Source organism: Colossoma macropomum, unplaced genomic scaffold, assembly GCF_904425465.1.
Source record: "Colossoma macropomum unplaced genomic scaffold, Colossoma_macropomum, whole genome shotgun sequence".
Classification (NCBI taxonomy): domain Eukaryota; kingdom Metazoa; phylum Chordata; class Actinopteri; order Characiformes; family Serrasalmidae; genus Colossoma; species Colossoma macropomum.
In genome coordinates this window covers 11,238,463-11,253,251 of record NW_023494800.1, presented here as the reverse complement: position 1 = coordinate 11,253,251, position 14,789 = coordinate 11,238,463, and the positions used below count along the sequence as shown (strand labels likewise).

Here is a 14,789-nt window from a genome sequence, read left to right as displayed (position 1 = left end):
TGTGCTATAATTATGAGCTCTGCACAGCAAATGCTTATCAACACATTTCAGGGTTTGAGGATTCTCGTTGCAAGAGCCTATCCCAAAATAATGCACTTGTCATCATGCTGTATAGCTATTTACCATACTGCATATTAGGGCTGCACAATATATTGGTTATTAAAGGTGAATTCCACGGATTATTCAAAAGTCATTCCGGGTGGTTTGATGTGAAATGGTGCATTCTAGAGAAAGATTTCTTAATAGTGGTGCTGATAGGAACCAGGGGTCACAATGTCTACAATGTAATTAGATATCAGAAATGATTTATTGTCCTAAAAAACAGTGAACCTGCACATTTTCTGAGTTTTTATATGTAATGTAGATAATACCACAATGGTGGTTTTTGGGTTGGGGACTATTGTGACACCCCTGCATGTAGCTCCCTGCCCTGAATGGCTTTAAGATTATGTTTTACACCAAAAACTATTATAAAACAATATGTCAGGCCTCAGACAGTATATTCATAACCTTTTTATGTAATAACTTGCTGTGAAGCATCTCTTCTTTGGAGGATGTGTGGTTCCTGCCACTACAACTGTGAGCACTTCTGACTTGCTAAGATTCGTTAGAATGTAGCATTTCACATCAAACCACTCTAAATAACTGTTTTTACAGTTTTAACCATTTGATTATCCAGAAATGTAGAAAAATCAGTGGATTTCCTGCATAACTATTATCACAATATTGGTATTTGCAATACTGATATCACCAATATGCAATACAATAAGCCCTTTAATCAAATTCCGTACTAACACTGCAGAAGAGTTTCTGTGGGTGTTTGTGAATCGAGGCGTTCAAATGATCCAAAAAATAATGTGCCCATGTTGTGCAGCCTTATTATCATCTGCCACAGATACACACAGATCCATAATACTGAAACAGCAAAGTTAGACATCGCTAACCTCAAGGGTTATGACTTATTATGATCTGATATGCAGGTGTGTTGAGCACAGCGGTATCTCTGGAAATCATGCACACATCAAACGTAACCACAAGAATGGTCACCAGGAGTTCACTGTGTTTCTTGTGCACTGAAAAAAATGGTGCTTTGAATTTATGATTCAAACACGTCAGTCAGTTTTACTCTATTAAAATACTGTGTAAACTCTCACGGCACAATAACTGTGTAACATATTTCCTTCATTTGCAGCCAAGTGACATATTTGAATCATGTAAATTTAAAGCACCATTTATCAGTGTAAATTAGTGTCCATTAATGACCAACAATGCATGTAATGACATAAGTGAAAGTAAATGACAGCAGAGTTTCACCACCAGACAGTAACTGGAGCATGTGCTCCTACTCGTCATTTGGGAAAAGAAAGACACTTTCAGACTTCCTCTCCGCCCATACCCTGGAGGAAATCCCTGCCTCCATTTTGAGGGTCATTCTGATTCTCAGTAGGGTCATGAGAAGTTTCTATTGGCAGCTCCTCAGGCCTTCAATTTGACTTGAGTGTAGGGGTGGGCAATAATTTTCATTTAGATCCAATACCAAGTTAATTCCATGGCTAATATCCCGATACCAGCACCGAAACTGATACTTTTAAAAGTATCTTTGTGCATGTAAAAAATTATTTTTGATATCCACAGTAAAAATATGGACATTAAAATGATACAGTCATGTGAAAAAATGAAGACACCCCGTTAAATATTTAGTTCTTTATAGGAAATATGGACATATCAATATTTGATCTTCTTTAAACAGTATCTAAAGTTGATTGATGCAAGTAATTGCATCACCTTTGCAAAACAATAAAAAAAATTGACTTTGTTATTATTTATTTAACAAAAAAATGAAAAAAGATGCCAATTCCTACTGAGGAAAAAGTTAGGACACCCTATGACCTAATAGCTGATATTCCCCCTTTGGCTGAAATAACCCTAAATTAGATGTTTCCTATAACCGTCTACTGGTCTCTGACATCGACTGGGAGAAAGTTTGTCTTACTCCCACATGCAGAATTCCTTCAGCTGTGTGATGTTTGAGGGGGTTTCTTGCATGCACAGCCCTTTTTAAAATCACCGCCCAGCATCTCAATAGGATTAAGATTCAAACGGCTTTGAATTGGCCGTTCCAGAACCCTTCATTTCTTCCTTTTGAGCCGTTCCTTGGTGGTAGGGCTGGGCGATAAAACGATAACGATAATTATCGCGATACAACTTTCCTCGATAGAACTATAAGATATCGAAGAGGTTCAGTAAATTTTCGATATAACAGACGATTCTCACAATTCCACGTTCTTAGCGACAGCCCTGGTGTTGTTTTCTACAGGAAGGAAAACGACATTACCCTGCTGTCGCCAGGAGAGGGCACACTTTCAAGTTTTTCGACATGAATAGAGAGGGGGGGTGATGAGTAAAATGAGCCGCCAACATATCTATGGTTGCCAAATATACTTTAGCAACATCTGAAACGTGGAGTTACACATTCCCTGTTTGAGTGGAGCAACTGGCGATCTGTTCTCCTGTGACCGAGTGTGAGTGACGAGATAAGTGGCGTAACTGTACTGTCCTAAAGTGAACTCACCTCTTTCTGTACATCCTAACAAGTTTTAGCAGCGTTATATCACGTCTGCTCCTCTCAGCTACAGCGCTGTTACAGCGCTCAGTCATATTTTAGTATGAGCGCATTCCCAAGCAACGAAAGTGAAAGAAAGAAGTGAGTTCATGTAAATTACAGCCCTGATTTAAAAGAAAGTAAATTGAGGAAGCTGTTTGGAGAGCGGGAGAGCGCTAGCTTTCCAGGCGAGCTGTTTTTAGCAGCTGGCTAACTTGAAGCAGCGTTCTGTCACAACACGGCGAACTGATGTTACTGTAGATCAAACAAGACACGAAAGCACCGCTTTCAGTTTAAACATACCTAAAAGGAGGACTCTGTTTGTCTGGTGTTAGATATATTGCGGTTCACCACTTACACTACTATAGAGGAATCCAGACGTCTGCTAGCTGGTGTTTGAATACTGTGATGTGCTCTGACATGGATGTGGTAGGAGTGACGGCAGTAAGGCAGTGTGATCCATCACTGACCTATCGAGCCAGCTAATGTTTGCTGTTTGTACTAAGCTGACGTTGTTGAGAAACTAAAAGTTGGCCACTTGTTTAGCATTTGTAACCAGATAGCGGAGCGCTCGTCACCAGCTAAAAATAATCTGTTTTCTTTCTTAAATTATGACTATTACAAAAATTGCGGCTGTGCTTTTCCAGCTGGTAAAAACAGCTAATCAGACACTTTCTCTCACTCTCCCATGACAGATTTGTGAATTGTTCCACTGTTTGGTGAGTGTTTGTCATGTTCTGACCATAAAGAATAGTTTAAAACCACAATTAACCACTCGGGAGCAAAAATCAGCCTTCAAACTTGAAAGAAATAATGATTTGACGATATCACGCTATGTATTGACATCGAACGATATGAATTTTGTTTATCGTGATAACATTTTTGGCCATATCGTCCAGCTCTACTTGGTGGATTTACTGGAATGTTTTGGGTCATTGTCATGCTGCATGATCCACCGCTGCTTCAGCTTCAGCTTTTGGACAGATGGTCTCACATTTTCCTCGAGCACCCTCTGATACAATCAAGAATTTATAGTCGATTCTATGATGGAGAGCTTTTCAGGCCCTGTTGCAGCAAACCATGACATTTCCACCTCCATGCTTCACAGATGGCATGAGGTTTTTGGTTTGCGCCAAACATGTCTGCTGTTACTGTGCCCCAATAATTCAACCTTGGACTCATCTGTCCAAAGCACATTGTTCCAGGGGTCCTGGTCTTGGTCTAGGTGTTCTCTGATCAGGTCTTGCCCTGCTGTTTTTTTGATAGCAAGGTTTCTTCCTTGCACACCTACCATGAAAAGCAAACTTGTACAGTCTCTTTCTGATTGTAGATGCATGTACTTTGACATCAGCTATGGCAAGGGTACCTGTAGGTCCCGTGATGACATTTTAGGATTGTTGGAGACTTCTTTATGCATCTTAGAGTCTGCTCATGGGCTGACCTGGCTAGGACGGCCTGACCTGGCCACGTTGGCGGTTGTTTTAAATGTTGTCCACTTGTTAATTATTTTTTTGGACAGTGGAATGGCTGATTTCTAATTGTTCTGAGATCTTTTTAAATCCCCTTCCAGACTCATTTGCATCCACAACCTTCTGTCTGAAGGCCTCAGAAGTTTTGGATCTCCCCATGGTGATACCACTCACTTCGAGAGCAAACCAAACCAAATGTTTGAGGCTTACATAAGACAGCCTCCTCCAAATTCCTCTCTAACAAAGTTCTAATCATTTGCAGATGATGTGGTGCACCTGATTCTAATTTTAGTAGTTTTAAATAGTAATAAATGTGGGGATGTCCTAACCTTTTTCCTCACAAGAAAACTGCATTTCTATTAATTAAATGTTACTGTTATTTTTCAAAGATATTTAGTTTTATTTGTTTAGTTCTATTACCTCCATCTCTCAATACTGTTAAAATGAAAGTCACATATGTTTAAATATGTTAAACAGACAAAGGTTTTCATGGGGTGTTTTTTTCATGACTGTATTTGAAAGTCTTTGCATTCGTCCTAAATAAACTGCCAAATAAACTGACTGACATTCACTGTATTTCATGCGGCTGTCTGTACCTATAAGTGTGAGAAGCAGAGGGAGAGCATGGAAGGAAAGGTAGTTGCTATTATGCACATTAACTGCATAATGATACTGCTTGTTTAATATTACTGATGTATATTCAGTTTACTGTTTAAACAAAAGACTTAGTATTGATATTGTCATTAGAGTATCAAGAGTACAGCAAACTGCTAGGGCAACAGTCTGTCCTGACTTCAACTTTCTCTACAGTTAAATGGTTAAGATGTAAACAGTCATACAGAGTGGTTTGATGTGAAATGCTCCATTCTAGAGAAACTTACAGAGTCTGAACTGTTCACAGTGCTAGTGATAGGAACCAGCCATCTGAATGCCTCTACAAGCTCCCTTGCAGACAGTTAGCACATGGAATGCTCACAAATACGCTGCCTGATGCCTGAAACATTATAGCTTAGAGATCAGGTTTTTTTATTCATTCATGATGCATTCAATATAGACAATCTATTTTCTCAGATTTACCACTCAATTACAGACATATATACACATATAACCTTTAGCTCTTAACATATAAACAGTCAGAAGACACACTGTACACACTGTAGGCCCAGTGGTCACTTTGCACAGCAAATAAAATGCCGAAATTTGCATTGTGCACACTGTCACCCTTGGTTATAATATGTCTATTTTTATTTTAGTTTTTAATTTTATACTCTAATTGTTAAACAGTGTCTCACCTACTGTTATGATTGTCAGTTCTGCATTGTCACACTTCTTATATAACAGGAACCCTGAGTCTTAAATAATATATTGTAGCACTGGGGGAGGAGCTACCCAGGATGCTTTGCACTTTCGGTTTCTGCTCATCATCTCTTATTGTTCTTATTTTTCATTAGCTCTCTTTTTTTGTGTTAAAACGTTTTTCTTGTGCTAAGGATAGGTTTGGGTGCATTTTATATGGTTTTGTAACACTAACCATGGGGGTGTTTTGTGTTCAGCTTCACTACTTCAGCCTGTATCATTAACATATAGTTAAACAGAGAGTGCTGCTCAGTGGCACGACTGTCTAGGTTTTGTCCTATCATTTGGAGATATAAGAGATATAACACCAAATAAAAAAGGCATTATTGGAAATATTACCGGCAGATACTGATCCTGCAGGTCAATTTCAGCTGATATTACCAGCCAACCGATGAATCGGTCAGGCCCTGGAGTATACTTCACACTTCAGTGGCCTTTGGACTGTATCACAGTGCGTCCAACAATAAAGGCAGCATAGTGCTTCTTTTATATAGTGATAGAAAAAACACAGAACACAAAGAAGCTCAAATTCCATATGCTTATCCATTCAACTATGTCTGACATGGACAAGCCGAAGTCTGTGAATGTATCACAGATGAGACGTAAGGTTTGACAGGGTCAAATTTACACTACACCACACACTTCTTCAGCAAGCGAGCACTCATGTTCTGTGCATATGAAGTTCAGGAGGGTGAAGGGGAAGTCAATGAGAAGTAGAAAATGAATTTGAGGGCTAGAGTGGGTAGAAAGAGGAGGTCCTGATGGCTGTATCGACAACCTGCTCAACCTAGTTAACTTGCTTAACTATCCACAGCACACTGGCCTAAACAGCCTGGGAGGCCTGCTGGAACACACAGAAACAGCTCCATCTCAGTGAGGTCAACAGGGGGCCACCGTTCTAATATCCTCAACGCCGAAATCAATCCAGTAGCTTGCATACCACATTACTATTCAGCCTCAAAAAGAGAAGCACAATGAGAGAGAGAGAGAGAGAGAGAGAGAGAGAGTGAGAGAGAGAGAGAGAGAGAGAATGCAAATAAGAAAGCAAGCACCAGAAACCACGAGAGGCACAGAGAATGTGCGTAAGAGGACTAGTTTAATCAATACCTGAGTTAATAATTTAGAACATAAAGGTAGGGTTGTGTTATTTCACACTGAAAAGGACCCAAAAGTGCACTTCATGACTTTTTTTCTCCCTCCTCCTTTCTCTCTTTAGCCCTATTCAGACAGGATGAAATGTTTGTGGAGTCCTGGGGTAATTCCCTCTTTTACGAGTGCTACTGTGATTTTATTTCCATCCGGACCGGCCTGGTCCTCTCTCTCCTCCCCTGAGAAAATTACAGACCAAATTATCTACTGTCAGCAGATGTCTGATAAATTTAGCCTCGTCCAGATACATATCTCTGTGATTCTGGTGGATTTTCCAGGCAGATGTCGCACCACCTTGGAAAAAATAATTCTTTAACCACTGCTACTCGCTTTGTTTAGTCTTCTAGCACATGCATCCATATTACACGTTTCCCAAATCACAAAATGGTGGATGCTTTGGACGACTTTCAACCATTTACTTGGTCTGGGTGGTAGAACCATATATAAAACACTTTATATTCACATACAGCTACACAATATCATCAAATCATTTATTTATATATACACTATCATCAATATCACAATATCAACTATTCACATAAATACAGCGTGATCATATGACCACGTGTGACGCAAACATCCAGGTTTGCAGAAATTACAGCCCAAAATGCACGTCTCCTGTAGTAATTTCATTGCTGTCTGGATGTGTGAATCTTATAACTGAGATGTGTACATTACAGATGTCCCCCTGATAACCATAACTAATCCAAATAGGATTATTGATTCCCTCTTACGAATACAGCAGAAGAAAATGGCAGTAAATTTCAAATTAAGAGATATTTTGAATTTGAATTAAAAAAAAAAAAAGTTATTGTTGTGCATACATGCTTTTTGTGGATTGATGGGTCGATGATTGAGTCTGTGATCATGTGATCCCCAGAGGGTTCTGGGAGTTGGACTTCTGAACTGAGTGAGGAGCGTTAGTCTGTGCTAAGCCGGCGGGAGGCGAGACATCTTCTCACAGTGAAGAACGGAAGCTTATTTTCTCTGAAAGATGAAAGCTTTAAGTGCTGTTTATCTGATGACTACAGTTTTGGTGGTCTAGCACGTCTTGCATGGTTGTTAGGAAATCCAGTTTCTCTGTATCTTTTAATAATTTTTAGGACTCCGTTTATTTTCCCATTTATTTTCCTTCGATTTTCCACTTCTTTATGCAAGTGGATTATCTTATACCTAATCTCTTCAGAATCTCCTGAAAAATTCATAACTTGTACATAATGTTGTTTTGACTAAACTGCGAAAAAGGGGTTCTTTACATGCTTTAGAAGAATAACATTTGGTTCCTTAAAGAACCTTGCAAAGGACCTTTTTTTTTGTTAAAAAATTCTGAGAAAGATATTCGGAAGTGTGAAGAATCTTTGAAAGTCATAATATAAAGGTTCTACGAAAAGCCCTAAATGGGTATAGAACCATTATATTCTCTGAAGGCTCTTTACACTTTTAAAAGGTTCTTCACACTTATTTCTCCTTTTCAGACGTGGCTCTTAAGTGGTCCATCTATGATAACTTTTAAATAACCCATAGTGGCACCTTTAAGATTCTGCTGATGCAGAATGCAATCTAAATTTAAACGTAACTCGTTGCGCAACTGGCTATGTAATTAAACACACAATAAAATGATAGTAATAATTAACGGTTACTTTTTGGTTGCTCCTCTTCTTGCTACTGCATATTCCTTGCCACTATAACACATGTAGAACAAAATATATCACACCAGTAAGCACAAAGAACATGAGACAGCACTTAGCTCCTGCAACCAGACACTGGCTACAGTGCTGTCCACTCCAACCCTGCCCAACTCACTGCAGTGAGCAGAAGCAAAGGCCCCTTCAGCACTCTGCTGCTGCAGGCTAGATACATACTGCTGTGCTCTGGAGCATGCAACCCAAACCTTTAATGGGTGCACAGCATTAGCTGCTGGCATCGTGCAGGAATACACTTGCTGCCTTTGTTGGGCTGCGGGCTTGGAGGAGTTATTAGGCAGCACATCTGTCCCAGCACTGCCTCGAAAAGCTCCTCGTGCTGAAAGGTCTGCTGGAGAGTGGTGGTAAGACAAGCCACAGCATGTACACTAACAAGCACTCTCACTACCAGTGCTGTGTCAGAGCGCATCAGCCAAGAGCTCACACTTACACAAAGGTGAGAACACAGAGTCTATACAGTCTCAATGAGAGAGAGAGATACATACAGATATAGAGAGATTCCACTACTGATACTTTTCATTAGTGCATTGATAACTTACCAAAGCTCTTACACTACAGTAAAGAAAATCTTATATTTCTGTACTGAGGGCGAATATATGTTACGTAAATTAGAGCTACATGATTGGGCCTGTCACGATTGCGCCAGCAACACAATCATCTGACCATAGATACCTGAGCAGCCTGCAAGTCTTTATTCTGATCACAATAATTTCCACCAATTTCAGTGACAAACCAAGACTATAGATCAAAAAACTAGTAAAAAAACACGTATATAATAACCTCATCTAATTCATTTCTGCTAGCAGCTCTGTAATATGTTAGCGCTATATAACCATTTTCAGCTAGATTAAACACAGACATTTGAAGCTTGTAAAAGACATTCCATATGTTTTATATGAAGCTTGAAACAGGCACTAGCATATATTTTACCTTGTATAATGCAGTTTTACTCTGACTTCATCATTTAAAAGCCCTCACATGGAGCTGCTGCTGCTGTTTTCCATTTCTAACAATTGTAAGAAAACATTCCTGCTTCTATTCACACATAGTGACATATCTAATACAGAAGGTCTAGTATATTTTTTTGGTCCAAATCAAAATATGACTACTTGATTCCTCGGGCACTTCCTAATTAAGTTGGTAGTTAGTTTATCTAACATGCCTTCTGTCCAGCTCCTGAAGAATTGGACAATTTTATGTTGGCCCTTTCGAGATTATAACCCTTTTGTTTTTGAACCAAAACAAATAAGGGTGTTACTAAAATGATTGCAGAGTATAAATATAATAGGCATGATGATTATATTAAACAAAATGAGCTAAAAAACTCAGACATGTATTTTGCTATCTGACAGAAATCATTAAGTCTTCTCTGAAGGCCTAGAATGCCGTGAGGGTTCCACACCATTAGATTTTGTAATCATATGTCGCAACAAACAGAAAGTGAAACAGAAAGCAGAAAATAATACTTGTTTATTAGAGCATGTGCTAACACTTGCTGAAGCTAACAGACTTACAGAAACAGAATTTAGCTAACCTGGTAATGTTTTTTCACTGCACCCTTGTGAAGACTACGGTAACGCTAGCTAGCTAGGAGCCTTTTGTATGTTGAATTTTTGCTCCCACAGCTGAGCTTTTAAGAAAATGCATTTAGATGGCCTTACAAAAAACTATGGCTGCTTAGGAAGACCCCAAACAAATAACTTTTTGGGTAGGTACAACAACTCTGGTGTTGCACTATGAAGACTATAATTAATCTATATAACATATATGTCTGATAAAGCCTGAAACGTTTGTGTGATCACTGGAAGTGGTGTATTGTGTTGCAGTTAGCATTGTTTGTTGTTAGAATACTGAGCGTTTGCTGATGTCGAGGAAATCATACGTAGCTTGCAATAAAGCTTGCTGTCAAGGTCATGCATTGTTTTTTTAAACAAAAGTATAATCAAATATCACAAATAAAAATCATACTATAATATTGCTGTATTCATGCAAAGCTCTTTGCTAGTACCCCTACCATGGGATATTTCTATAAATTCATAAATTTTTTAATTTCATGAACAAGTGAGCATTCTGTTATATTTTTAAATAATCATGCACATTCCTAATGTGTACTCACATTAATTTCTGATGCACACTCAGTGATTTTGTTCTTGAACTGGGCCTGGAGAGGCCTATGCACCATATGGACAATATACTAGTTTTGCAATTATGTCGCTAAATATTGTGATTGACTTAGGCCTTATAATATACTACAATGCACTGATAGATAAATAACATAGTTAAAGATCAGCTGCATTATTTTATATAATTTCCATTTGTTGGATCACATGAATACCTAGTTCAATAAAACACCAAGAGAAACACTTATCTTGAACTGCAATTGGCCAGGATGCTCACAGCTTACAGCAAAACATTGTGATTGATTAAACAGCTCATTTGCATATTGCAGCTTTCTGTATTGCAAAAGCCAACACAGTGCTAATGATTAACGATATACTGCGCATCAATAAATCATGAGCAAACAGTAAATAAACAAAGAGGCCCATAGAAGACCTCCCTATGGACCCAGTATTAAACATTAAACTTAGACGTGAGTTTTTAAGCATGGATGATCTGGTCCAGAGCACACACAAGCCTGTTTGTGCACCACTGCCTAATTTCCACTGAAATCATCACTTTCAACAAGCTCTGCAACAACACCACACATGCAAAATACATGCCATAAACACCTACAGGTTTCCCAGCGCCTGCACAGGCGACATGGAGAAAAGCGAGTCATATCCTTCTTAGAAACAGTCTAATCATTCTATCAGAGAACCTAAAACTCGTTTGTGACGTGACACACTCAGAGCAGACAGACAGGAAGGAAACAAACAAACAAAAGGCTCACAGTAAGCCACATGTGAAGACACTGTTCTGTAGAGCACATGCAAAATGGGACAGAAAACTGCCTTTAAAATCCAACCTGGAACCACAAGCATGCAAACCACTGGTCACTGATTCTTCTAAGTTTCTGCATAATTTTTGCATAATTTTGAAACAAAGTCATTCAGAGTGGTCTGATGTGAAATGGAGCACAGTAGAGGAAACTACTGACTGATTTATTTACAATGGTGGTGATAGGAAGTGGAGATCGAGAGGTCTATAAAGAAAAAGCAGCCAGTTTATTTACTATCCAGAATGACCAGTGAACCTTAAAACACCATGCCTGCACCTCTCTGCCCTGACTGAATTTTAAGAAATACACTTTATGCCAAAAGCTTATCTGCAAACTATCATAAAACAATGTTGCAGGGATCAGGCACTCCAATTCACAGCTATTTCATAACTATAACAGGTATTATATAAGGTATATTTTAGAGGCATTAAACTCTTCAGACGTCTGGTTCCCATCACCACCACTGTGACCTGGTATGTTTCTCTAGAACAGAACATTTCACGTCAAACCACTCTGAATGACTTTGTTTACATCTTAACCATCTTATTATGCAGACGTTTTGAATTTATAAGTAGAATAAGTAGCATAATAATAAGAATTTATGTTTATATGTATGATGTCTTCAAAAATACAGATATCAGAGATGGTATGGGATCAGAATAGATGAACAAATCCTATGATCTATTCTGTGGCTAAAGTTAAGTAGTAGGATAAATAGGACACAAATCCTAAATCAGACTTACTTTATCCTGTTTTCTTTGTTTTGGCTCAAGATAATGAAAAGTGTTTTTATTGTATGTATTTTGGCACTATTTTAGTATCCTTGATCCTTTAATTAAATGCTAAATGTGTATTTTTTAATAGCTTTTATCTGACACAAAGATAAAATTTCTAAATAGATTTTTAAATTAAATTAAATTTAATTTAATTAAATTTTAATATCATTTTTTCTAATAGATTTTATTTGAAGTGAACCACTTCGGCCCAAACCAGTTGATTTCAGACGTGCTTCGTAAATAAATTTGACTTGATTCAACCAAACCAAAAATTAAAACTACACAAAACTTTTATTCCAACACAAGACTTAATCTGTAACCCGAATACCAGCAATATGTCTTCTATCTATATCTCAACTAAAGCTGAACCAGTGGACGAATGGGAGACAGTGAATGTTTAAGCACAGTGAGGAACTGAAAGAGCAAAAGCACTTGCTGAAAATGGGTTCATCTCCTCACCTTTGTCTGCCACGGAGAGCATGCTGCTGACATACTGCTCCTCCGCCATCCACGACGCGTCGTTCATTTTGCTGGAGATGCCACATGATCCCACACAGTTTACCTTGATGGCTGCAGAGAAAAGAGCTTGAGTTATTTACTCGGCTAGTGAGCATGTCATTCCATATTGTAACAACCATTACATTTTTTTGTCTTTTTACTTTGTATTATAAATGTACTGTTGCCATGATGGGTTTCAGGTATATGACAAGGTTTCATATTACAGTACTGAATATTTTAACATCTTCCCAAAATGATTAGTGATGCAACGGTGAGGAACAGCGTTGGTGCTCAAAGAAAGTAGTCATAGAGGCAAACTAAAGAAAATACTATATCATGTGATTAACATTATATGTTACACTTTAGAGTTGTATTATTAGCAAGGTAGTCAAGATACACTGGCTTATTGGGTTAAGACTAGCTAATTAATATTACATAGCTAGCTGCCTCTAATCCAACAGAACCTAAAAAACTCTTTAAAATGTTGCCAGACAATATTTTTCAACCAAGACTGAACTTCTACCGTATATGAAAACCAAACTGGGGTGGATAATAGCCACACTTTTTAGCATTTAATAGCCTAGCAGGCTAATAGTACTTTTCAGTCCTGCTTCTGGCCACTGCTCAGCATTAAAATGCACAAATTGCCAGATGTCTGGTACTGGTTACATCCACTTTGTGTCTGAGAAAGTCTTGAGTTAATTTACAGTAAATAAATAATCAATTTTTTCATTCAGGCTCATGAAAAACCTGACTATGTTCTTCAGATACTCCAAACAACAGCAACATAAAATGGCAACTCTGTCTAAAAAGCTTTGCTCTGCTTTACTGTTTTTAAAAGGAAGCACCAGCCACCCTTATTTGCATCATAATTGATAAAAGGCCAAGCTCTCAACAATGGCTTGATTTGGTCAGGGAGGCTATTTTGTTTCTCCACAAGCCATTTTTGTTTCCCTAGCAATCATCAACTGTTGGAGCAGCAACACTGAGCAGACGGATTGAAACGCTGTGTATAACAGATACAAAAGACCTACACTCAAAGCTACAGAATGAATACCTCACAGTGGATTACAGTATGATGATAAATCACAAGCTTGCTTATTTACTAAATGACTGTTTCCCAACACAGTCCTGAGAGACTCTAAAAAGTCAATGCTTTTTCAATACTACCATGTGGTAAACAGTACTTCAACTCTCTATACCTACTATTCATTATTTAAATAATACTATGTTGTCATCGTATTCTGCCTAAAACATAAAACATACAGGTGAAACGCTTTATTCCATAACATGCGTGACTTTTCTGCTCCTAGAAATAATCAACTTAAGATATAACACATTCCGTATTTGTTTTAAACACACAGTGTGGTGAATGTTATTGTATTAACTATATAGCATTTCCTCAGGTCGTTGTCACTCATTCCTTCATGGCATGTTGAATAAGCCATGTTAAAAATATTAAGTTACTTAAGTGATTTCTTTAACATAATATGTTAATTAAGATGCAAAGAACCTCATGGAACTGGCTTCTAACTCACTCACATTTATCAGGTGGACAATTCTCCACAAGGGGGTGCTATTAGCACTTAGGTGTTTCACAGGGCAGTGTGTCTCACACTGTGGGTCCTTGTTCCATGTTCTGTAAACAGTGGGTTTTCAGCCACTTAGTGTCACTGTTGGCATCGAGCAGAGTGATCCTACACTTCATATCAGTATCAAACACTCTCTGAAAGCAGAGAGGTAAAGCACACTCCTGGTAAGCATATACTAGCTTGGGTCTAACATATAAGCTCATAGCTAGCATATTATTATAAAAGGGCAATTTGTTATAATGTTAAATGCTCTAAATGAAACTGAGAATCAAAAAATAAGATATTAAAGGGGAATTCCACCAAAGTTTCAAAATCATTGCATATTTAAGTGGTTGATTTGTAAAGCAAAGTCATTCAGAGTGGTTTGATGAGTCAGAATTATTCACTGCGGTGGTGATAGGAACCAGACATGAATCTAAAAGCTCCCTCACAGAAAGCTATTACATTAAATTGTTACAGATATACTACCTGATATCTGACACATTGTTGTACAACAGTTTTGAAAAGCAAATTTTTTAAAATTCACTCATGGTGGAGGGGTACATGCAAGATGTTGCAAGGCAGCATAGTGCCCAAATATAGCTATTTTTGCGTTTTAGACATTGTGAACTCTGGTTCCTATGACCACCACTGTAAAGAAACCCGAGGCATTAGGTCCCTACAACAAACCATCTCACATCACACCACTCTGAGGGATTTTGTTTAT

At 38.1% G+C, this 14,789-nt stretch overlaps 1 protein-coding gene across 1 annotated transcript in view; it reads right to left on the bottom strand.

The window, feature by feature from the left end:
• The window catches only part of arrdc1b (arrestin domain containing 1b), a 70,409-nt gene that overhangs the window by 18,125 nt on the left and 37,495 nt on the right, over positions 1 to 14,789 (bottom strand). Inside the window, exon 2 of the mRNA XM_036587595.1 lies at positions 12,453 to 12,563. Coding sequence (XP_036443488.1) covers positions 12,453 to 12,563 — 111 coding nt within the window. The remainder of the gene's footprint in view (positions 1 to 12,452; positions 12,564 to 14,789) is intronic.